This window comes from Pangasianodon hypophthalmus, chromosome 4, assembly GCF_027358585.1.
Source record: "Pangasianodon hypophthalmus isolate fPanHyp1 chromosome 4, fPanHyp1.pri, whole genome shotgun sequence".
Classification (NCBI taxonomy): Eukaryota; Metazoa; Chordata; class Actinopteri; order Siluriformes; family Pangasiidae; genus Pangasianodon; species Pangasianodon hypophthalmus.
This window is the reverse complement of record NC_069713.1, coordinates 21,741,475-21,768,394: the sequence shown is the minus strand read 5'-3', so window position 1 is coordinate 21,768,394 and position 26,920 is coordinate 21,741,475. Positions and strand designations below refer to the sequence as shown.

Here is a 26,920-nt window from a genome sequence, read left to right as displayed (position 1 = left end):
TCCAGTTACAGAACCAGTTCAGAGCAAGCAAGCCATTTGGTCCAGCAATCCTATTTGTTCTGATATTTTGCTCAGTTCATCTGATTTCTACCACCAAATGAGACAAGGACAGTGCTTAAACCCCAGAGGCAAAGCTGCTTTAGATAAGTGTGATAGTTTGCAGTTTTAAATTCAGTGAGGGATTATGAAACCCGATCTCTGTAGTGCTTGATAAGGTTCCTTCTAATATGCTCTTAATTCATAAAGAATTCATTGTTTCATCCATCACCTACCACTTATTTCACTGAAATGAGTGAAACTATGAGTAAAAATATTACTGAGAAAAAAATCCTTTCAATAAGACATTGCACCAAAAATGAGCTGACAATAAATTTGGAAAAAAAAAAAAGTAATAATAATAATAATAATTTGTGTATTCTGTCTGTGGTCCTGAGTCCCATGTCCTGAACCTGACCAGGATAAACTGCTTATTGAAAAGAATGAATAAATAAACAAATGAATGAATAAATTAATTAATTCAGTCTTTTAAAATGGGAACAAGGTAACATTTTCTGTTAAAGTGTTTCCCATTTTTACTTTTTAAGTGGTCCCTACTGATTAGCACACTTCATCTCTCTTCTTTAATCGGTGCAGTGTGTGGATAATAAATGATTAATAAATGCTAATGATGCCATAGTATGTAACAAGGCTTGCTTTATTTTGGGACAGAGCACAGTGCATTTGCTATGGAGCGAACTGCATTTGCGCACATTGGCCCTGTCAGAATGGTGTATTGTTGGCTAATTGTGATTAATGACTACAGAGCCCTCCGACAGCTTGGTTTCTTATCTACAATGCAACAACAGCAAGAACAGCCAAAAGAAACCTTTATTATCAGATTCTCTTTGTTACTGGGTGTGTTGTGATGGTGTGCATCGACTATCATGGGAATTCTTATGTAATGGAAGATCTCTGTGCTGATCATGGTTTTACTGGAAATGGTTTCTGTGTTTTCAGGAATAGATCTACTGTTACACCATTTTAAAAAATAGCACAAATTAGTCCATATATGTTGTTTCGATCTTATATTATATCCGATTGGTATTCTAAGGCATTTTTGATTCATGGCTTTTCTCTTGCAATTCATGGATTTTTCTGTGTGTGCATGACACACCCAGAGGAAGAGAGTGTGAGAAAGTGAGTGGCGTCTTCAGACGGTTCCAGAGGAACAAGAAAGCTATTGACTGTGTGTGTCAGTGTGTATAATGATCCGACTATGAGCTGAAGCCTGGTTTCTCTTTCTGAAAATGTCAGACAGCTGAAACACTGGACACTGTGTCATTTCCCATTTGAAAAGCTTTGTTGAGATCCTATCAATGTTCTTTTGATACAGAGGGAACACCATTCTGAGGCTTTTCTACCTCTGTTTAGGCCACACTGTCTTCATGCATTGTTGTGTTCAGCTCACACAATGCCACACTGTCTTGTCCACTTTGGTTCAACTTTGCCATATTGCTTTAATGAAATTTGCTCAGATGATTCACAAAGACTTTCCTCTGTAACAGGAGCATCTCATGACCATAGATTTTGGTGGGACTGAAAGAAATTAATAATGTCATAGCCTCAAACAAAATTATGTTGAGAGGCTCTCACATTTGGTTATGATATAAGCTACCATCTAGTGAATTTTTTAGAATAACCCCGTAATAGGCAGAGTTGAGAGACGACGACATACAGTTATCCAGCATACAGTCTAGCAGCTTGTTTTGAGTGGTTTTATATGGACCGTTGTTCAACTGTGCTCAATAAAGCATGTGTATTCCATCCTGAAGAGACCTGAAACTAGCCCCAAAAAATTCAGGCATTGAAAAAGGAAGACACATTTTTACTATTATTTTATTACTCTTTTTGTCAGTGTTTGTGTAGGAAATAAGGACGATTTATGGACATTTTCCACTCCATAACTCCCACTTCCCTTTCTCTATATTTGTGGAAAGTTTATTCTGATTATTTTCTGTATATAACAAGATCTCAGTGGTGACAGAGTATTTTTCAACTAGCTGAATCTGGCAACCCTATCATTAACTGTCCTTCTCCTCCGCTGAACATGGGGCAGCATGATTTCTGTCACAGTGGACATTTATTAGCACTTGCTGAAGTTCTCATTTTGACCACTAGGTGTAATAATAACTCTGTGCAGCATCTAGAACAAATCAGAGCAAATCAATAAAAACATTTATAGCAACATAAAAAAAATCGTGCCGCAGAAGTGACCATATTTCAATGGAATTTAAAATGCATGAAGTTATGAATAAGGACTATGCAGAGTTGAGAGCTGCTACTGCTCTGTGACATTTTTTCTCTGAAATGTCAAAGTTTCCTTATAGTTTAAGGTGGATTGCAGAACAGTGATTGGCAATTTGGCTCTGCACTTGAAACTCTGTTCTCGACAGTCAGCATTTATAAGCCTACTTACTCACTTGATGTCAGACCTCACATTCACCAGCTGTTACACTGAAATGTAGAATTACATCTTACGTCAGCCAGAAGCTACATAGCATTGTGGAATATCTATGTCTATCGTAAGGTTTATTAGCTGGTGTCAGAGGTGCTCAATTTCAATTTTCACTGCCTGCTTTTCATGTATAGATTGGACTGAAGAATGTCAACCCCTTCAAAATTGAAAATATGGAAATGAAATCCAGTCTTAATGAGCACCAGCATACACCTGCACTTTTGCAAAGCCTCAGGCCATCTTGAATAATGTGTCTGTCTGCTGCCCCCAATCCATTGATGCATTATTCATTTAAGTCATAGGGGACTGTGGGGTGCTACTTGTGTCTAACGACAGGGATGGGAAATTGGGAATTAGCCACTTGAGCAAATGTCACCATGTTGACTGCTGTTCCTCGGAGGTGTAAATATTTATGAAAACCTAGCTGATGCTTATTTTCAGGGATGAAAGTTCATAGACAGGTGACTACTTTTAGACGTAGAGGACCACATCAAACCACATGTCACCACGAAAAGCTCAACGAAAAAACAAGAGGATCTATAAAAAAGAACAACGGGGTATTGATTTTGTGTTTTTGAGTGATGGCCTGTCATGAATGATAATTTAGGTAGAAACAAATGCATATTAATATAAGTACATAATAAATGTGTAGCTTAGAAATGTTAGGTAATATATTTTTAACCCAGTTGAAACTCTCTCCACTCTCTCTTTCTCTCTCTCTTAAAATCTTTCATTGTTAAAATTATCAAACACTTTGTCAGTGTCTCGGGATAGGACAGTCTCTCTCTCTCCTCCCTCTGACGTAGGTTTTATTTCATTCACTTTTTATTTTGCTTTTGCAAAACTGGTGACTTGTCATGATATTTTAGTAGCAGATGTTGGTTAAAGTTAGCTGTTAGGGTGCAATTAGTGTGAACTATAAATTAACACTAAATAGTACTTGCATTTTGGTGTCAGTTTGGCAACCTGCACTAATGCTTTTAAAAAGTGCCTCCCACTCACGGCTGTCCTTTCAAGCAGCCAAAAATACCATGACATTAGCTTCTATTATCAATTATTCACGTGAAGCATGCAGATTAGCTGCTGTTTGACATGCTTAGTTTAAAGAGTCCTAGGTGTCCCATTCCATATTATTCTACTGTGCCAAGTAAGCTTGTACCTGTTAGACACATTATGATGGATTTCATTGATTAAACTCTCTTGGCTTAGTGCGCCTATTACCTTCCCCATGAGTTCACTGTACAATGATATGGGGAATTATTTTATTACTTTTTTTTTTTAATTACACAACTGTCCTGGTTGAAGCACTGTCTGCCTTTCTGTCTGTCTGTCTGTCTGTCTATCTGTCTGTCTATCTTTCTGCAGGCTTTGGGTCTACTTGTCCCCTTAGAGGGAAGCATCGATGCAAATCAATACAAAGTCATTCTGACTGATCACCTTAAGCCTAGGATGAAACATGCCTAGGAAGAGGTCTTTTATCTATCTATCTATCTATCTTCACATGTAGACATGAAAATATAAAATTTTAGCATGTCTTATATTGAATTTTTTTGCATTATTGTGCCAGTAGAATGGAGCAAATTTAGATTCTCAAGCATTTATTTCCTAAAAACCAATAGACGTAGCAGAGACAGTTTTGAGTGCCATTTATATAAAGCAGTAATAAACAAATTATGATATTGCTAAACACATTCTGAAGAAGTAAGAGGGACAGTCAAAGTCTCCAGAAGAACTGTGGCAGGTTCTTCGTGATGCTTGAAGTAAGGTCTTTCCTTATAAAACTGCACAACTGAACCTGAGAATTGATGCGATTTTTAAAGGCAAAGGATAGTCACACTAAATCTGGGTGATTTTGTGTCTACCGTTCTTTTGTATTTGTAATAGCAAGCTATAAAGAAATCTAGGAATCTAGTAAGTCTAGACATCTATTTCACTGTTTGTTAGTATGTAGATTTGAAACATTTTACAACATATTAGCAACACTACATTTATTAAATGAGTTAGATTCAAGACTCAGCTTTGAGAATTAAGACTTCAATCCAGGATAAACAGTATATACAAATCTGTCTGTTATATACCATTCAACATATGGTATAATGAGTGGACTGTAGGTCATGACCCAAGTAAAAAAAATGCATATTGCATTATAATAATGTCCAGACGACTTGCGCACATTCCAGTGTCTGCTCTGGCTGTGATTCACTGCCCAGTTTTTGCAAAGTGACTGGTTGAATGTGTGATCTGTATCTAGCATCTTTGCCTTTCAGTGTTTCTAGATTGACTCATGTTAGAGACCATTTATGAAGTATGTGATATCACATGTCCATGATGTAGTAACTCGATAGGACATGAGTGCTCCAAATACACTTCAATTAGGATCTACTAGTTTTAGGTTAGGCTTTTTTTTTCCTATACTGTGTACAGAGTGTCTGAGGCTGACACTAACATTATTTTGACTTATATCACAATGCTGTTGAATTTTTGGTTCTGATTGGTCAGAAGGTGTTGATTCATTTTCTGTAACAGCGTGGCCCGGACAGCATGGCCGGCTGCAGGTTTATATTAATGTACTCATTGTAGTACCTTTTTTTCTGTAGAGTTGTTATTCATCCAAGCAAAATGCGTAGTCATTGCTATGCTTAGGTTTTCTGTAAGAAGAACGCTTATTCTGTAAGAAGAACGCTTATCTAACGCTTATTTAATGCTTATTGTAGTGGAAGGAGACACTACATCAGCACTTTGATGAAAAGATGTTCTTTTAACTTTTCTGCCTTGCGGGAGTTCAAGACAGAGGTCTCTGCACTTTCTGGTTTCTTGGTAACATGACAAGCTGCATCTTTTGTCTTATTAACTTCAAGAGAGAGAGAGAAAAGAGAGGCTGGTGAGGAAAGGACTGTTTGTAGCTGCTATATGGATATTCCACAACATTAACTGTAAAAAAAAAAGTATGATTTGTCAGTATTTAATAAATACAGTTTGTTGCATCTCCAAATTGCTGTGATTATAAGAGGAATAAAACACTGCATGATGTGATGTGGTAACGGCCCTCCTATTGTTGATTATTTTCTTAGAATATCACACAAATACCATTCTTTAATTCATCCAGGTTTTGTCTGATATTAGTCCATGATAGTACAAGTAGCAACTTATAAACACTCTTATCTCTGAGAGTGTGCTGTTATTTAAGGAATCCAGTAGTAGAGTGGATGTGCTTATAGTTCACATCCAGAAGGCTTAAGAGGAGATTTGACACCCTAACACACACAAACACACAAATATCTGATGTGTGTACACAATCACAAACATCGCATCTATGCTGAAATTCTGTGCTAGGGATTTCAGGGGTATGTCCCCCTGGGTGTGTGTCCTGTGTGTAGGTCTGTGTGGAGTGTGTAGCATGGCTGTGTGTTCACTCTTCAAGCTAAGGCCTGATTCTGGATCAGATGAACAGACTTCACTGTATCTAGCTGCTTAATCCTGTAAGCTATTTCGGTAGCATCTGTGTGTGTGTGTGATATCACAGCGTGCTAATACCTCCAGCCTGATGAACAGTAATCCACTCGACTTGCAGTGACCGTCTGTATGGCCTTCCCTCACAGTGGATCTGTCCGCCCTCTCATTCTGTTCTTTCCTCCTTCCATTGTTTTGTGTCTGGATATTGCTCAAAGGACTGCACTTGTCCACAAACATACATGAGTGGACGGACTGTGACTCGAGCAACTGTCCAGGTAAGGATAACCCATTCTCCTGCAAAATACATAGGAATTCTAAAAAGCAACAGTGATATCAATAGATTTAATGTATATGAAGTTGCACTGATTGCTATTCCCATCTGTCATCCATATCATAGACATCATACATGACATGGTTTGTGCAAAACACTGGATAGATCATATGCTTCTTTTCTTATTTCCGACATCCAGTGTCCATTAATGCAAATACATTGTTCAGATTGAACAGATTGGTTCTAGATGAACATAAGTACAGATATGAATAGGAGGTGCTGTATTTTTTTCATGTTGAGACTAGGTGTGTACATCAGGACTGGGATCCTGCAGGATGAAGTGAAAAAAGTTGTGCAAGCACAAGGTTTTTACTTTCATTCAATGCTTGAAAGGCACAAGTATGAAGCTCACAGAGGCAGAAACACAGCTTGCTTACTCAGGCACATTAGATAGAAGAAGCTTCTTCAGGGATTCTGGTTCAGGAATAGAATAAAGTTATGTTCTGCAAATTGCAATAATTTGTTATAATTTGAGAAAGAAAAAATACCAGCAGGCCTGTTTCCTCAGTGTTTTCCAGTGTTTCTGGGGCATAGTCGTGGGGTCCACATGAAAAAAAAAAACATTTCTGGTAGAGAACATCTGATTTGAATACAGATATGAATATTTGGACCACTAAACAAATACAGATACAGATTGGTTTTATTAAAAATGCATAGCATAAGATTGGTTAAATTCATGCCTTTCTATTTAACATCTCAGTGCTTTGAGGTATTTATTACTAGAAAGAGTTGCTGCAGTGAGAAGATCCGAAATGTGCATTGCTTACTGCATGGTGTTGTAGATGTATCACACTAAACCACATCTGTTATTTAGAAATAAATATTTCAAAGATGTATCACCTGCATCTGCTGTTTTTCTTTCCCTTGGGTTCTTGGTGGCAGTAACTATTTAACTGCCATTAATTATATTTGTGGCTTTGTGAATTCTGATCTTCAGCAGCAGTGTGGGGGTTTTAGCTGACGAGCCACTTTTCCAGTCCAGTGTGCCTGCCTTCCTTTGGCTGAAATCGTTAATTAAACAAACAACAGCCAAAAAGAGCAGTGAAAAGCACGCGAGTTGGCGGGTCCTAATGCGACCACCGGATTAACTCTAATCCCTGTTCTAATCGAGCCCCTTATTTCAGTTGTCAGCACTGCCAATAATTAAAGGACACAGTCTTCTTTTGTGGAAGAACTGGTCTCTGTTTTGCTTTCAAACAGGATTCATGTGTGATGAATTATAGTGTGTATTCATTCATTGTTTGTGATTTGTTTCTTTACCGTGCACCAGAGACTACAGAGCATGGGATATCTGAACATTTCAGGACAACATCTTTATACAAAACAAGCTCTCCGGTTTAAGATTAATATATCAATATAATCAGTATAATTAAACAGTCTGTTTAAACATTGTGCTTCCAGGAGCCTGTGTTGTTCATTCAGAGAGCGTCTTTGTGCAGCTGAAATGCATTCAATACAAAACAGAGCAAGTATGTGTGTGTACATGTGTGTGTGTGTGTGTGTGTGTGTGTGTGTGTTTGTTCACAAGCCAGGTACTCAGGCGATGAATGAGATCATCGGTGTAGGTGGGATTTTAAGGGATTTTTTATATTTGGCTGTGACTGAAGGTTCTTTCTTTATCCCTGTCTCTCTCTCTCTCTCTTTCAGATGCATACACACACACACAAACATCTTTGTGGGGTAATGCCATTCACATGTGTAACTGAAGTTAAATAATGCTATTCCTATAAATAAATATAAACCTAAGAGGCCCTTTTAGATTTGAAAATAAAATAATATAAAATAATCAGCTGTTTCATTTTTTAAATAAAAGCTGCTGTTTTTTTCCCTAGAAAAAGCAGATTTCCTTATGGGGAAGCCAAAACTGTTACATATTCCTATCGTTAAGGGGATATTTGACCAACACCCTGCCCCTCCCAACACACACACACACACACACACACACAAAATGATGTGTCTCTTACTTTTTTCCTACTGCATTCAGCTGTGAATTGATTGGCTCATGCCCTGAAACTCTAGGGACTTCCAGTCAGGATGAAAATGCACGGAGGGCCGCTCGTCTCCTTTGGTAACGCCTCGGCTTTGTTTCCATGGGGACTCAAAGCTGCAAACAGCGAAGGAGGAAGCAGTGCTTAAAATAGACCAAGTTCTACTACCATCACACTGCTAATCAGAACAGCGTTCATTGCTTCTTTATTAAATCTTGCAAGAATTGTGAGTGTAGGATAATGATAGTAGTGCCTTTATTATTTTTATTCTTATTATGAGTTAATATGATATCATGATATGACTCTATTAAATGAATAAAAACAGCAAACCAGTCATATAATTGAGAAAAAAATATTTGCTATATATTGTATTTATTTGTATTTTAGTAGAAATAATGCTTGATTTTGCTCTAATTAGGCGGAGTTCCACTTATTTGCTATCTATGTCTGGTAGCTTAAATATCACTGTGCTGAAAAAACCTGACATTTGATGCTGCTGAAGCTTGCTGTGGTGCTTATAGGTCATGCAGGATGAGACTAAAAGATACACCAAAATTCCATGTGACACCACAAGCCTATCAGGAGGATTTGAGACTTTATTGACTGCAATTTATTTCAGTTAGAGAAATCAATGCTCATGAATATAACCGAACCTATGGGTTGGGCTGGACTTTGTGATATTAGAATTGTTTCCGTTCGTGTGTGTGTGTGTGTGTGTGTGTGTGTGTGTGTGTGTGTGTGTGTGCACATATCCATGCATTACAGAAGGGTTTTGGGGAACCAGTGAGCCAATCTAACCCGTATCAAACCTTTGAGAATGTATCTCCCTGCCATCATCTGAATCATTTTTTCTTGGCTCGCATGACACTGCCATGATTTCAGGATGTGCCAAAAAGGAAAGCCATCTGCTCTCTTTCTCTCTCTCTCTCTCTCTCTCTCTCTTAAGTGTGTCTGAGTGATTCTTAGAACTAGCGAGAAACATGTCATGATATATCTGTATGAACATACACTCCTTGTGTCTTTAGCTCTGAATGTGTGTGGGTGTGGGGGTGTGTGTGTGTGTGTGTGTGTGTGTGTGTGTGTGTGTGTGTGTGTGTGTGTGTGTGTGTGTGTGAGGGTGTGTGGGTGTGTTGCACATGTACGTGTGTGTATGTGGCTGAGGTTTTTAGAACTGCATGTGTTAGACCAACCATGCCTTTGTATCCTGCCGTTTATCTTAGGGTAATCAGTGACCTGTTCTTCCCTGATATGAAAAAGGTAGAAGCCATATACAAACAGGTTTTAGAGACATATGTATTAGACAGCTATATAACCAACAAAGGGCATATTCTTGCATTAATTTTTATGTTTTAAAAGTTTTTTTTTTCATCACTATATCAACACGTGTACAGTACGTGGAGCATCCACCACAGACGTTCTTTTGTGAGTTGTTACTATTGAAACACCTATCTTTTATATTCCTTATATTATATTTATGTATTTTCCATTTCTACCTGTATACAAGTAAATTCTGGTTTATGTAATTCCATTTTATGTCACGGACGGTCGAAAAAAGCATTTCACTGCATGTCGTACTGTGTATGGTTGTGTGTGTGCCCAATAAAATTTGAATTCGAATACTAAGTCTAATGCATAATAAATGCGTTAGTTAAGTATTAATATATCCTCATTTGTGGACTTTATAGTAAAGTGTTATTGTAATAGCTATTGATTAGTTTAAAAGCATGTCTTCTGATGGCAAAGAAAAGGGTCTGTGTGTGTTACTGATTTCTTTTCTAGTGTTTAATGTAAGAAGAGGAATCAGCCAGCAGATGGCACCATAGTGAAACAAACCCAGGTGTGTGTGACGTGCTGAAGCTTCATGCCAAAATTGTTTGTTTTTGCTACACGGATCTCACTGTTTTACTGTTGGCATCCCTTTATATGGCTGCTGAAAAGGGTTTATAAAATATTTATTATATATGAATTTGTTTGCATATCTTCTAATAAATAATTTATTTTTAGCTTAAAATAAATGTAAATTTTATAGATGAACAGAGGCTTGGCCATTTCATGGGTTGCTTGTTATTCTTAAAATACTTTTATTAATGATTATTCAGACTGAAGACTGTATTCATTATATAAAGAATGAACGATTGCTATGGATGCAGTGGTATACACACACACACACACACACTCTCTTTGATGTGGCTTCTGGAGCCTCTTTAACATGAGGAAAGACAGAGATGTATCAGAGGAGGATCCCACATTCTGTATGTGTGTTGGGATTTTACAAGCTCGGTTTGACTTCATGTGAAAGTAGACTGCACCATTCTCTCCTCCTGACGGGTGGGAAGGAAATTTACAGACGTGGTGAAGGATGGTGGGGAAGGTGCTTGCTTTTAATATTTCATCTCCCTCCCCCCTCTGTTTTTTCACGCATGGTTGCATCCATTTGTCCCAGCGAGTGGGTACAGTGTGGAAGTGAGAAATGTGATTGGTCGCATCGTCATGTTTTTCTGATGACTGTTAATGGCAATGTAGTGCTAAAGCGGCGCAGTGTGGCCACAGAGGGATGGGTCACCCCCTCACTCTGTCTCTCTCGGGATTACTTATTGAGCTTCTCCCATCTCTGTACACCATCCTTTATCTCACACATTTGGCGTCACCTATCTTACGCTGTTACCCAGAGAAACGAGTCTGATCTGGACTAGTCTATTCAGAGAGCTGTCGTGGGAGGACTACAGCTTCTCTCTCTCTCTCTCTCTCTCTGGTTTACTTCTGATCTTATCCTATACCCCTCCCTTCTTGCATTGTTTCTCTCACATACACTCCGTCACCTGTGTTGGACGCTGTTACCCAGAGTGAGGAGGCTGATCTTGAGCCTGGACTAGTCTATTCAGAGGGCTCTTGTGTCTATCTCATTCTCTCTCTCTGCGCCTTTGCAAAGAGAGCAGGTGGTCCTTCTCTGCCCTTGGGCAGTCAAGTCACCTGCCGTTGCCAATAGGACTCCTCTCCTCTCAACTCGTATTTTTTTCTTCTTGTGGAGAACGTGTATCCATTATGGCGCACGCAGCGGCGCATCTCAAAAAGGCCCGGTTGGAGATGGACCAGCAGCCCGACACGAAGGTGCTGGAGAAGGCACGTGAGAGAAGGAGACGCTCTCGAGAACGGGCTGAGCGCAAACGCAAGGTACGCCACACGGCAAGCTGGCTTTTTTCATGCCACCTTCATCAGCAACATGGGCACTGATGCTTCCTAGAGTCCCTGAATTTCATTCCACCCTTACCATCTCACTTCCAGTTACATCAGCTACATCTGCGTTTTTTTTTTTAAATCAAGGGATTTCCAGGATTCTTCCACCACTTTCATATTCTTTTTCACCTCCCCACTAAACATTTTCTCAGTCTTCAGTCATATACACCTCTTTATGCAGCTCTTATGCAGCTGTTACGTTTTGTTGTCATAAGGGGAAGCCTTCTTTCTGATGATTTTGATGCCTCAGGATATTTGAATTAACCTAATTTGGCAGCACAGATACTGTCCTGATGCCACTATTTGGTTCATTGCCCCTTATTTATTCATATCTTAACATCAAGCCCTTGCCAGTTTCTCTTCATGCGTATATATTTCTGCTCTATCACACCGTTCCTCTGGCTCACACTGTAGCAAAGCACCCTTTCAGCACCTCTTTGATGAAAATCGACCACATTCAGCATTTTGTCAGCATCTCTGTCTTGTCTTGCTTCATTAATCTCATAACATGGTGACCGGTGTCACACTGAGCCTGGTTTGAGTCCTACTGCAGCATCACATATGCGTGCAGTACATTTGCTGCTATGCGACTGTGTATTTGGGAATCCACTGATTGTACACAGGAATGTGAGATCAAGGGCATATCTTTGAGAAGCAGTAGAATGCAGCATGTCTAACACTGCATTCCTAATATTTGATGAAAGGCTGTTTGTATAAAGATGTGTTTGGGATGCACGACATGCACACAGGCATGTAATTTACAGTGATTCCCATATGATCACTCTCCATGTTTTGTTTCCAAGGAGATTGAACAGCGTTCAAAATTGTCTCGCCTCATTCTCTCGAAAGAGAAGCTCGTTCATTGTGTATGAAAAACTGAAAACAGCACAAAGTTGTCATGGGTTTCAGTCAGCATTAAAATAAGCCAACCAAAAAAATCTCGACATTCACTTAATTATACGTTTCCTGCAGTTTTATTGCATGGCATTTGTTTGTGTCTGTTATTTGCTGAGGCGCTTATTGCTTAAATGACTATAATCATGAACTGTTGAAGACAGCTTTGTAAAAAAAATATTTAGACTTTCTAATCTGAAACAGAAAACAAGCTGTTGAAATGGCAATTTACTCAGCACAGAGATTGATGATTATGTAACATCAATACTTTGCAGCAGTTGGACAGAAACTAAACCGCACTTTAAATAGTGGGTTGCAGGGGAAAACATTAAATGTTTCACAAATTGAACGTTTCACAAATTATTGACTTGTCACATTAAGGAACAAGGAGCTACCATTTAGGTCACTGATTCATGTTCAGTAGTTATTTAGCCATGTCAGTACCTAGTAAAGCAAAGTAAAGCAGCATTCTGTTAGGATTTGTTACTTTTGTAGTATTGAAATGTAAAATGTTGTAGATTGACTGTGGGGCCTGAGTTTGCTGCCTGTAATGACCGTAGTAAGCTCCGCGGAGAAAAAAATTAGTGACATTCACCATGTCTTACTGTACAAATGTCAGTAGGTTGTGCACCTGGATAAAACAGAATTGTCAGTTGTTGGCCTGACTCTGAAGAGCAGTGCTGTGTAAAGTGGGTTTAATGGTGGTCTGATATTTATAAAATGGCTTTGGTGGGAACAACATCCACAGAGCCAAAAGATGCAAACAGCCAAAAATGATATTGTTAGCTATTAACAATATAGGATGAGTGCTGTAATGCCAAGTTTCTGTAAAAATAAATGAGGAATGAGAAAGTAAGTGAGTAAGCATTGGTACTAAAACGCAGTGGCAGATCAGTTTTAAAAAGATGATCTTAGTCCCAAGTTATGTATAACACGTGTCCAGCAGCGGTAGCTTAAATATTATAAGTGTAGTTTCAATGGCGATTACGTTTTAATCTTGCTCAAGTAAATATGGAAAGAACACACAAATGCACTTTTATTGCATTACATTTTGCTTTGTTATGGCTGAATATCAAACTGGGTTGAAATTTATTTATTCATTAATTTATTTTAGTGTGTGGGTGTGATGTGTGTAATCCGAATTTTATTAAGAATTTGCGCCTAAGTAAAATTTAACTGATGCTCCCTCTAAAAAGTAAGAGCTGGAGTAGCAGACAGATAATCACCTCCCTTCCTCTCCTTTCTTTTTGCATTTCTGAAGTGCTCTAGACTCTTCATGAATTTCACATGAGAAGCTGGAATATGTAGAAACTCACGCATTGGGGATGAAAACTGCAAAGCGAGGAGCCATTTTAATGCTTTACAAAACAAATGAGAATAAGCTCTCGTGCTTGCTAACTTCTGCCAGACAGAGTCCACGTCCTTCTGTGCAGTTAGCTCCTGTTTATTTATAAATCTGCTGAATAATTGACAAGCATGGAGGACCTGTGTGGTTATAGTTTTCCCTCACTGGATATAGCACATTTCTCCAAATTAAGTTCAGTGCTGTCAAAAGAATTGACACTCATCTGAACAGCTAATCATTTTGCTGAAAATATTGCACAACACTAGACATAAAACACCAAATACCAAAGTGTCCATATTTTCAAAACCAGTACTAAAATCTTTGCTATAGTAATCAAAACCTAAACTGACTTTTTGTTGGTTTTAACCCATAATAAGAATATGAATGGACTGTCTATGTTCACGTGTCATTTGTGTCAAACTCACAGTCTTCACACCCTTGCATAACAAATTCATATTTACCTCTAGGTTTATGGGAGAGCAATTTGCTTAAATAGTTCACACGTCTATCAAAAAAATTCCTGTGTATATAAAAAAGAATCCCATTTGAATGTCATGGAGCCTAGAAAAGAGTGGTAAGGAGTATAAGCAGTGTAAGAATATGAGTCATTTTTAGAGAAACAGTAGAGAGGAAAAGGAAGAGGAGAAGGAGTAGAGGAGAAGAGAGGAAGGGCACAGAGAGCCACTCAGACATGGTCTCTCTCTCTCTCTCTCTCTCTCTCTCTCTCTGAGAGATGCTGGACAGGAGCAGTATAGAAAGAATGCTAATTTTAATGAATCAATATCCTCATTCCCCAAGAGCAAGACTGGGAACAACTGGAATTGTGTATGTTTGTGGTGGTTCACACATTCACGTGCCCTAATGGCGTTTCTTTCATCATAGCCTCCTTTTCTGAATCGTATTGAAGAGTTCCTCTTTTACTGGAAAAAGAAAATATATGAAATGTGACAGAATAACATTTCTACAGGCTATGGATGAAGCTTATTTAGGCAAATGCTTGTCAATCAGCACTTTCGATATGAACTTGCATTTTTCAGCAGGTGCCCAGAAATAAACTCATAACTAATGTATATGGGGTGACAAGTTCATATAATAGACCCATAAAAACATATATATATTTTAGTGTACCTGTTTGGTTATAGCTGAGTGCATTATTTAATCAAAAGATGACATGACTGTAGTTTTGAGTATTTTTTGTTTTATAAACTGTATATGTTATGAGAAGGAATTACACAGTTCTGCTCAATTAAGACAGTGTTAATTGTTTTTGAGAGCGTTGACTTCAGTTTGAAGAAATTTGTCATTGAAAAAAACTGTAATATACACAGACTGTATTGTACTGAGACATTTGAATGTGTTACCATCTAAATATCACAATTTTTAGTGCTGGAAGGACACACAAACCTCAGTGTGTACTAAAAATATGAATATTCTGAAGAGGGTGATGAAATCAGAAGATCAGCCAAGCACACAGAGAAACTGGAACATGTACTTGCTAAGTCATAATTTATCCAAAACAATGGTTTTCACCAGTTCTTTTTTTCTCTTCTTTAATGTTGTCAACTTTTCTGCTTCAGCCAATTGTAAAATAATGTTTTTGATGTGTTTTAAAAATCTAGTGTTTCCAGTTCTTTTTATTACATATTCAGATATTTGATGGACTCAGGTCGTGTTTAGATGCATTTAAATATATCTTTGGTAAACAGCCTGCCACAGTCAGGTCTAGAAGTACTCAAAAGCACAACACGTGTCGTGATACGAGTGACCGGATCAGCCTGCTGCTCAGCATGATCCTGTGTTATGAAGGGGGTAGAGCTATGTGTACTTCTCTGCCGGGTTTATTTTCTAAATCAACTGACTTAAAATACTCCACATCTGGCTCTGTGGACTGGTCTGATAATCCAGCTTTTTTAATTCTAAATGAATACACTTTCAATCCGTTTGTGCATTAGACAGTAATCTGAGAGCATTATGTAAAACAGCAATTTGTGCATTTCTACACTCTGTGTACATTTCCTGAAATACATTAGTACTCAATTTATAGTACAGAGTCTGAAAACCATTTTAATTCATTTAAATGATTTTTTTAAAGAATTGGACTATATAAGATTAACTTATTTTCTTAAATGGATTTATCCTCCTAAGTCGTATGTCATATGTTTCTTGTAAATTAGAAACAATATGTTTAGATTGTATTCTGCTCACTTATGGCTTTGGATAAATGTGTCTCCCAAATGAACTAATGCTAATTAATTATAAATTACTATCTACTGTCTACTCTATTTAGTTTAATCTTAGTATTATGTCCTCTCTCTCTCTCTCTCTCTCTCTCTCTCTCTATATATATATATATATATATATATATATATATATATATATAAAAATTTTTTTAAGGAAATGCTTTATAACTCATATCTGCTCAGGTGTCTGTCAGAGTCAGTCACGAACCCTATAATGTCTAACCAATGCCAAGCTATTATTTCCCCTTTTCATAAACATCATTTTAAAAGAGTTCTGTATATTTGGCTTTAATAATGCACTAGAACACATGTGTCCTGCTTATTTAATCTTCTTCCACCATGCCACAGCTATCCAGTATAGCCAGTGTAATACAGATTAAATGTGGAAAACACAGAAAAACACACACCAAGCTCTGCAATAAACTCTTGCAGTCCAGCTGTCTGAGTTTCTATGGCAACATAGCCCCTGACTCCTTTCTTTTTTTTCCATCCTTACTCTCCATCCTTACATCCTGCACTTCTGAAGCTACTGTAAATGATAAGGACTGCAGTACTCTTTGGGGTGTTTCAGATATTCAAGGCAAGAATATGTAGTTGAAATGAATAAATTTATGTCAAAGATGTACATAGTCCTTTGTAGACATAGACTAGTCTTAAGAACTTAAGATTTAAGATTTTAAATGCAGAATGCCTACTGACTGTTGTTTGCAAAACCATATGAGGGTTTCCAAAGAAGTAGAAATAAAGATTATGATTTAGTGATTTATGACTTTTTTCCTCGAAAAGTAGGATTCCACAGAACAAACTCCAGCCCTGCATGCCTGTTACACCACACCCCTGATGATTGTGTAATGAATGCTATACCGTTGTGTAATCATAGACATTTAGTCATTAGCACAGATGTTTTTTTTCACTCAGCAGAAGAGTACACCTTTTTTCAGTGCACCACCCCCACCCAACCCTACATACGGTTTACCACAGATTAAACATGTTTGTGTTCTGCACCTACCAAAGGATTAAACTGCAATTTGGTTGTAGTGTGGGTAAAACTGACAGAAAATCTGCACTCAGGATTAATCAGTGCTCAGACTAATTGATGGAGTGGTCATTATGGTCATTTGTGAGGAACATATGGAAGAGTCATGTGAGTGATTGGTGTTTTTTGATTGTTTTGTTTTTGTGTCCAAGTGCTAGCATAACACAATTATAGCGTGCTTCCTCTATCCAAATGTTACTAGTGGTTACTGCTGCATAAGAGGGAGTGTTATTACGAAATGAAAGAAGATAAATGAATGACTGAAACATAAAAACTCTAATAAACTGACAGCTGTCACTTTTCTCATAATTTGATTTTTCCAGTGCCTAACCCTCCAGTGCACACAACAAGTCACTTGTGTCTCTTGTAGTTTGTCTCTTTGGGGCTTGTATCGTTAATTACTGTTGTTGCTTGTGGACAGTGTAAATTAGTTAAGCAAGCTAGCTACAGTTAGTGCAATCACCAGAGGCACCAATGATCTGTGCTACTTCCTTTCAAGGTATATTTTTCTTCCTAATGTCTATACACATTTAAAGACAGGTTAAAATTCTATTTGACAGGATAAGACGAAACCATGGTTATACATTTTTCTTCTATTGTGCCTTAAACAGGAAAAGCAAACTAATTGCAAATAGGAACTAAAGATGTGAGCGGAACTAAAGGGAATTGAAGAAGCGTTGGACTACACACGCTATCAGATTGGTCCATGGTAATATTTGAGGCAGTTGTTGGATTCGTTGTTTTTATGTGACATACCTAATTTGTATAGAATTGAATAAAAATCTCAATTTAAATGTTGGTTGTCGTGATGTTGCTTTGTTGCTTATGACTCTCGCTGAAATTGTAGCTTTGTGTCTTGCACGTACAAATGAATAGACAATGAATGGTCACCAGTTGCTTTGTCGTTTGGAGTGAATGTAAGGTTGAAGACAGTCTGAAAGACAATGACTGTTGCACCAGATTATCAGTAGAAAAGAAAAAAATAAAAAAGAAATTTAAAAAGATTTTAATTTGCAGAAGAATTCTACCAAATTTGTCTACAAGTCTGGAACAACGTACCAATTAATTTCCTTATAAAACAGCACTTTTTTTCTGAAGGCATTTTTGCTTTACATAATTTCTTTAGATGTGCCTTAGACTTTGCACAGTAGCCTGTATAGGTCAAGACAGTTAGTGTAATGCTGGGTCATGTTTTTCAGTTTTTCTGTGTCTGTTAGGAAGAATGGGGACATTTAACTCTGCCTCCCACACATACCTACATGTCAGTGTGCTGCAGCTTTGATAAATCATACCACATCTCGAGGGACTGCTTTATACATTAGACATGAGAAGAGCCGCTCTTGGGGTCGAAAGCTAAACGAGTTGCAAATTATTGATCATGAGAGTAGGATCAATAGATGTGTTAGGGGATGTTTTTGGAGTCTCCTGAATTAATATAATACTGCTAGCACAAGATCTCATAACATTAACTGGGTAGTGTGGGAACCATTGTAAGCATTTAATTTTACTTTTGCACAGAAAGGGAATTCTGGGCCACCTCTGCTTTGTGCTAGATAGCCAGGCTGCCCACTAAAGACTGTGGGGTAGGAGTTAGTAGTATAGTCATAGTAGAATAGTAGGGGTGAGATGGGGAGGTGTGGGTGTGAAAACTTCACTAGTGATGAGAATTTATAAGAAGTTAACTAGAAAGAAAGTGGAGCTTCAGGCATGGTCTTTCTCCCAAACTTAACTAGTAGTGAATGAGTTTTGACCAAAAACATCTTCCAAAAACATGCCATTAGGTTGACTGTCTACTCTAAGTTGACTCTAGATATGAATGAGTGTGTATGGGGTGCCCTGTGATGACCTGCTATCCCATCCATGGTATATTCCTGCCTTGCTACCAGCATTCCTGCTATAGGCCCCAGATCATCCACAACCCTGACCAGGATAAAGCGGTTACTGAAGATGATGCTGATGATTGTCATACATTAGCGTAACTTGGTATACCAGAGTAGTATAATGTAACCAGAGGGTACATCATCCATGATCCATTATTATCTCAATGGACTGCATGAATGTCAAAAACAAACAAATATTTGTTTACAGCTAAATGCTGTAATCTCATCCTTCATCTTCACTAATCAAAAATACTTCAGGCTCAGCTCCACAGAGTCCACATGCATTACTCACAGTGGGCCTCATATCTCACGCTGGGTACAAACAGATATATTCATTAATTTTTTTTGTAGGAGCATTTACACAAGAAATATGGTATTCATGAGAATACAGTGGAAAAAAATGATCATTTCCTACAAGAGCGTTTTAAGGAGACTCATTATTGTGAACTTCAATTCTTCGGCAAATCCTATACATGATTGCTGATGAGTTATTGCATTTTATATACAGATTATACTGTTGTGTTTAAATTGCTTATTTATTTCAACTATACACACAAATTTAATGAAGATTTTGTAAAAATGTAGTCATTAATTTTAAAGTCTTGAAAGAAAGCAGTCCAAAAGAAATCCATACATGAAGACAAATAAAACGAAATAGAAAAATTAGACAGTTATTACAAAAAATGGCATGCTATAAAAGAGGAAGAGAGTGTCTCTTGTCTTTGGTGGCCAACACACTGCAATTACTGGAACATTTAGCACACGCTGTGATCAGGGGGTGCTCTTACATGGTTTAGTCATCATTGTGTCATTTTCGGCTCTCTGTGAGCTTTGCCTCTTATGGAGTTCGATGAGCATCACTTTAATGTATATCAGCTGTGTCGTGAACACACTTTGCACACTTTGCGAACACACTTTGCATGTGTGATTTGCATTTATCAGCGTTACTGAAACTTTTGTAAATCTGTTGTGGATTTGGTTTGCTCTGCAAAAACTGTACTAAAAGAATAATAAATAAGGCCCAGTGTATACATATAAATCATAATGATTTATTTTCCCATTACTAGGTATTCTAAGGACATGATTGCCTGAGTTGTCATGGTGTCATAGCATTGTTTTGGTCATTTAGAGTAGCTCCCATCTTCAGGCCTTTACACTAGTCCCTTGGTTGTATCATGCTCCTGTACACTCTCTTGTTCCAAACATACCACTGACCCTCCATTCACATGCATAGTTGGTGGGTGTAAAAATAGCTGAGGCTCAAATGAACAGTGAGGAAGCCAACAGTAGAAGGTCTTTTCTGTTTATGGAAGAAACTGGATGTCACACTAGCAAATAAACAAGTGAGTAAAGTGGCGTGGTGCTCTCCAGTGGGACACAAGACTGGAGCTTAAGGAATATTAGTTTAGTATTAGTTAGTATTCATTTTGCTTGAAACTTGTAATAACATGAAGTTCAAGCGTAGTTGCCATGGGCAACACAGCAATGCATAAAATGCCCAAGGAAACGGAGGACAGCCCAGAGCAGAATAATCCTGATTCCATTAGTGATGGTTCTAATCAGAGCTGGAGCACCGAACCCTTGGTAAGAATCTGCAGATTTGCATCTTAATGTCATTACTTGGTGTTTTGGACTTGAAATCAAATCATTACGTTGCCCACTTGCAACCCAGCTGCACATAATATTCAACTTTAATCTTTAAACAAATCTTTAAGCATGGCTCCTTGCTGAGTTTATCTATAGCAAGACATGTTTGACATATTTTCATACTTACATGTTGTGCAGATATGTTTTATGGCTGTTCTATTCTATTGCTATTTTTGCCAGCCTCTGTGAATTGGTTATGTGACTGAACAGTTGATCAGATCCATACAGTTGCAGAATGGCACATGTTCAAACACTTATCTTTATTTTTGCCAATTCATATTTCCTGCTTGAAAATCACAACTGCAGTGTACAGATTGGATGATCTGACTGTAGATTTCTGCAGGTCTGCAGCTTTCACTTGGTGATACTTGGGGATTCTCAGACTGCCAAACAGATTCCTTAGATACAATACTACAGTTACAGAACTGATTTGACCACTGGCTCATTTGCAACATACATAGAAATAAATATGAGATACATAGATGCACCAAATTCCTACATGACACTATACTTTCCTATCCTCAAAATAGAACACTGTCTGACAGTATGGAAGTGGTCTGACCGGATAGAGGTAGACAGAGGAAGTGTGTTTTATGGTATGTGCCTTATTTTAAGTGTCTAAAACTGTGTTTGTAGGTTAGGAAGAGTGAGCCACCTGGCTGAGCAGAGTAGGATGTTTTAATGTAAAGATTATTGTTTTATCCATTGAAGCTGTTTCTCACAATACACAAAATCTATGTGCTCTATATATGTGCTATCGTGGTAATTATTTATTGTTATTTATTAATTATTCAGAATCCTGTATTTTAATGCCCTCTTTCTGTCTACTTTTCTGCTAAAAATGAAGGTTTTTCTTTGTAGAAATCTTTGGATTCTCTTAGGACATTGCATTGCTCACATACTCATCTGCATGCCTTGAGTACATGTGGAAGGGTAAAAGTAATATCCCTTAGGGGCAAGTCAAGGCTGAGGCATCCCTGGCTGCTGGGTTTCCATATCAATGTGTGAAATGTTGGATTTTATGCAAATATTATTTGTCATTGTGGAGAGGCGTGGATATATCATACAAATGTGCACAAGTACACTGTGTAAACTCCTCTTTAAAACTACACAAGAATGAGATGCCAAATTCTCACAGAACAACCTCTGTATCCTGGTCAGGGTCTCAGTGGATCTGGAGTGTATGAATTCCTGGGAATACTGGACATGAGACAGGAATACACCCTGGATGGGGCAGCAGTACACTCTACCCTATGTAGTGAACTACAAAAATGTGGTGGAAAACGGAGACGAATATAACATAGAAAAAGTACATCTCTATCTTGGATCTAAGATCTTATCTTGTTTAAAACCAAAGTGCCAAACTCTAGCATGAGACAGAATCCCCTAACTTTATACACTTTTTATAGAGTCTGAATAGTTTTTGTAACTGGAAAAATGTGTCAGAGGATGGTTGGGGTCAGAAGAAACTCGCAGGGCAGCAGGACCTCCATTTTCATTCCTGTTGCCATGCACTACTAACGTACTGACTGACTGCATGTGGGGGCCATCTTGTATGTTAATAAAATATGCTACCTTTAATACCTTAGACCTTGTTGCTGTCCAAAGACAAGGAAAGTGGAGTGAGTGCCAGGATCCCTGCTCATCTCAACAGTCAAACTGTGCTTCAGCCTTCTGGCTGTGATGGCTAGTGACTCAGATAAACTGTCCTCTCATCACATCCTGTGTCCTTGAGGTTGGGGTATTGCTGAAGAGATGAAATCAAATCATGTCACATGGCTGAGTGGTATAAATCAAACCAGGACAATCAATTCATCTTTAGCCAGATTGCTCCAGCTAGAGTTCTTTAGAAGTGTATTTCTATGTGTGTGGCATACAAAGCATTTCTCCAGTATAAGATGCTGACTACTGACAGAACTATTATAATCAAGTATAATTCACTGCTTCTTGCATTCTGATGCCTTTCTATTGGGATTTTTTTTTTTTTGTTTGTTTTTTTTTTTAGTTCTGATGCAGTTAGCCTAAGATTAGGTCTGTAACTAACCATTATTTTGATAATCGATTAATCACCCGATTTTTAAAAATATATTAAATACAAATATATATTTAAAAATTATTTATTTGCAGTGCTAATACAGAACTCTTTCTTAACTAGGCTTAATTAAATAGCAGATCACAAGCTACAATACAACATTGCTGACATTTATCAAATAATGTCACAGCACGAGAATATTATCGAGTGCTCATGTCAACCAAATGAGACACTCAAACTAAGCATCGCAAGGTGATGATATTTTGTACGCTTCTTAACTATGTATTTCAAGCCCTGATTTGTTCAAATTCCAAACAGACAAATTCAAAATAAAAGCAAAATATAAATTTACCTATGTCGCTAACTGACACTCTCCGATGCTAAATCCACTTAGCTTGCCGTGTGTGTACGCGAGGTGAAACGTTTTCTGTGTGTAGAATCCAAAGCTTTGGGGTTGACTCTTAGGTTTTATTGCCCAGAATTAGTGATTTGACTCTTTTTGTTATCAACTTTGATGTGAACCAGAAGCATAATGGAGACTTGATGACACACAAGACATATTAAAAATATACAATATATTGTGTATGCTACGAATACACAATCATTTATCAGCACTACTGGGTTGGAAAAATAGCTTAACTTCTTACAAGCTAATTGATTCAAATAGCACTGCATGATATGAGTTGGGTTTTGAAGACTAATCATTCAACTGAGACAATGTTCATTTTCAAACCATTGACTTGTCATACAACAGCTCCCTATTTGTAGCACGAGAATATATTTTCTGATAGGGCAGGAAAGTTAGATATATATATAACCATAAATGTGCGATACAGCCAGAAAACTGGATGAGGTTGGAAAACTCAGTACAAGGCGGTTAGTGAGGATGGTTCAAGCATGCTTCCACTGTTTCTCATGTTCTCACAAAAGTATGACATTACTCACATTAAAATAGAAGTTATGCCATGAGGCCAGCAGAGTAGTGTACTGTAAAGAGTTTCCATACTGTAGAGAAGGTTCTGTTGTTTTCTCTGTGAGTGCCATTTCAATCAAATGTGTTTTTATGAGATGACGTAGCGTGTGTCACAGCGAGCTTCACAACTCGGTTCAACTAATTGATAATGAAATTCATTGCCAACCATTTTTATTGTTGATTTTATTGATTTTGTTAATTAGTTGTTGCAGCCCTACCTAAGAGGAAGACTTTATGATTGTTACTGGAGAGTGTTATTTTGTTTATGGGCACCCTGGGCACCCCAAAGGCACTTTGAATGTCATGCAGATAGTTGCTGGGTGGCATGTGAACACACATGCTTCAGTGTGATGATAGGATTTCCAGAAATAGATTTTAATGATACGCAGGTGCCACACACTGTCTGTGTGTGTGTGTGTGTACTCAAGATTTTCTGGACATTTATCTTGCCTGATAAATGTAAGTAGTCCAATCAAAAACTCGGCAGTTGGATGCAGTGGCTATGGATAATGAACAACAATCCAGGCTTACACAAGCTCCATTTTAAGAAGACCGCATATCTGGGTGGTGTAGAGAAGGTTCATTTCACAGGGACATTTTTACATGTGGCTTATTTATGTCTTCCAATTCTTCAGTCACTGTTCAGGTTTGACTGGTTCTATATATTCGTCTCTTTCAAATGAACCTTTTGCTATATAAGAGTATAAAATGTCACTGGGAAACTGACTGTGATGTCGCCTATGGCTTATACAGCACCTCCATGAAAAACCTTACTTCAGTATGATTCTGAAAATGATTCATGTTATTCATCTCTTAGGCAACAACACAACTTGAAATAAAAAACACTCATAACTGCTATAAGAGCATACTGTATCCGCCCAATGAAAGGTTCTGCTGTCATGGTTTCTGAGACAGTGGTCTCTCTAGTCACTAGGCAGGGCTTGGATGTTTTCAGCAATGTTACTCAGGGAAATGCTGTATTATTCATAACTCCTTCTAATCAGTGGACTGATTAGAGCAGATGAGCTCTCTGTGGATGAATGGTTTATGCAACACTAGTCACTCATTGGCCTTCAAGCTAAGATATAAGAGTGCGCTCTCTGCAAGCTGAGAGTGCTGATATTTTTGTTCTTATGTATGAGTTTGTCTGTGTAACAATCTTACAGTACATTGCTAAGAGAACAGAGCAGACTCAAGGCAAGAGGACACATGAGATTTTTTAATTTGTGCTCATGCACTTGGCACAGTAGATGGACAGTAATGTAAAAACAAGAAAACAAGCCCCTGCCTCCCACATACCCCTACCAAATGATGCAGGCCGGAGGGGGAAAAAGCCAGTCACTACCATATGCACACTCAGCCTGTGGATCACTGTGAAGTTAAAAGGTTGAAAGCCATTACCAGATACCAATGAGTAATCCGTGCATTGGCATCCTTCATGTAGTGGATTCACTGCAGGAGATTGTGGTCAGAACAGAGAGTGAAAGGACATCCCAATAAATAGTAGCAGAGAGTGATGGCTGATGTACAGCACTGGACGGTCCTCTCACCCCCCCACCATGTCTCACTGTATCACCTTCTTTTTGGTCTCCACCCAAGGGGCACCCCGTTGCTTGCCTCCATCTGGTCACAGTCACACGACGTACCAGGAAGTGCATCCACCGCACACCTCATATCACCCTACTTGTCAGTGTCCCCTGAGTCCTAAGTCAGCTAACTGAACAAACCCCAGCCAGTTGGTTCCCAAAATTACTCAACAGGAAATGTTGTTTTATGTTGTTGGCCCATATATCGAGTGGGAGCTATATGTGTGTACTTGACCATGAATACACCTCACCTTTACCTCCTAGGCTTTGGTGGATCACACTAAACCATGCTCCTCGCCTTATAAAGTATAATAATATGAAAGCTATTTCGTTAGCTTGTATGGGTCAAGTATTAAATGATTGGTTTAACTTACCTTTTACTACTTAGCTCTCTATAAGAAGAGTGACTCATATAGCAGTCCTAGGTCTCTGCATAGGTTAAATTTTTTCTGTCATTCTTAGGAAAATTATTAAGCTTTCTTGGCTGTATAGAAAGACTACAGATATGTTATGTAGGAGTTTAAGGACAATCAGCCAGTTTTCCCTAGCTCTCGCTTATGATCTGGGGCACAAAACCTTATTTGTTTGCAGATATTTTATCTGTAGTGCATATTGATGATTAGCTGAGGATAATGTATGACTTTGCAACATAATGGGGCTTTTTCTGAATATTATCAGGGGGTTTTGCTGCTTTGTCACTGGTACTATTGTGAATTTGTAACAATTCTCTTCTATATTCCACACAGCTAATCTAATCTGATTTCATTTCATGAATGCAGAAAAAAAAGAAATCAGCCCACTCCCTTATTGTCAGTAACAAGCTGTCTGATTTGTGTGTAGAAACTCAGTGATTTGTTGTGACACATAGAATCTATTTGTTCAACACGTGAACTGGATTTTTCTTTTTTTGGAAAGAACATATTTGAAAAAGATGAACATAATTTTTAACTAGTGAATTAAATAACTACAATGGAGTTGTGAAGAAGTATTTACATAAGATGAGGCAGTATTTTATGGAAAATGTTGAAGGAAGGTTTTGCTTTTCAGTGTGGAGCATTTTCTGTATGTCACTGAAAAGCAATACAGTTTGAACATTGTATTTCACCCTTTTCACTGCTGTGATTTTTTTATTTTTTTTTTTGCCAATGAGTGGCGAAATGATATCATACAATGAGTGGTGTGGATTGCTTTTAATGGTGCATTACATTAATTTCTGACACAAGGTCAAGCAGTTATCCATTATTTTATCATATACATTATGTTTTACCTAGATCTGTGAAGTTATAGCAGTTTTACATGTGCTTTACATGTAGTTATGTTACTTATACAGAGAGAGTCACTAATGTGCAAAGCCAGTAAGGCATGAATAGGAATTAAATAGATTAGACTAATACAGGACTAACACAGACTCTATTCACATGTTAAGACAAAGCAAGCTTAGAGGACATTTGAGAGCAAAGATGTGTAAGTTGGTTGAATATCACCCCACTTCCCTGGAGAGATACAGTAGTTAACTCTCCTGAGTGTTATCCTGGGATGCTCCTGTGTATATAGCAGGCACAGCAGGGTGTATCCATGCCCAGCTTGGATCCTGGCGCCTGCTGCCACCCCCTGAGGGAGTGGCACCACCAAAACAAACAGGTTGCGTCATTCTCAAAGAGAGAATTCTTCTTATATGCGTTTGGGCAACTCTTTTGTCTAAATTGACAATGAGAGCAGATAGTCATTAGAGTAAAAGTTGTGGCTAGAGTAAAAAACATGTGGCTTGCTGCACTGAAAACCAGTAC

General features: G+C 38.0%; 1 protein-coding gene across 8 annotated transcripts in view; it reads left to right on the top strand.

Moving 5' to 3' along the window:
* ank2b (ankyrin 2b, neuronal) overlaps positions 1-26,920 on the top strand; it is a 114,132-nt gene that overhangs the window by 11,061 nt on the left and 76,151 nt on the right. For 5 of the 8 annotated variants that reach the window (XM_034303374.2, XM_034303367.2, XM_034303392.2 and 2 more), the window contains exon 1: positions 10,412-11,437. The exons of 1 other annotated variant lie outside the window; for it this stretch is intronic. In XM_034303374.2, the coding sequence (XP_034159265.2) occupies positions 11,309-11,437 (129 nt within the window). In that variant the 5' untranslated portion in view covers positions 10,412-11,308. Of the gene's footprint in view, positions 1-10,410; positions 11,438-26,920 lie in introns of those variants that run through there. 2 more of the 8 variants (XM_034303364.2, XM_026937303.3) reach the window with 2 other exon arrangements.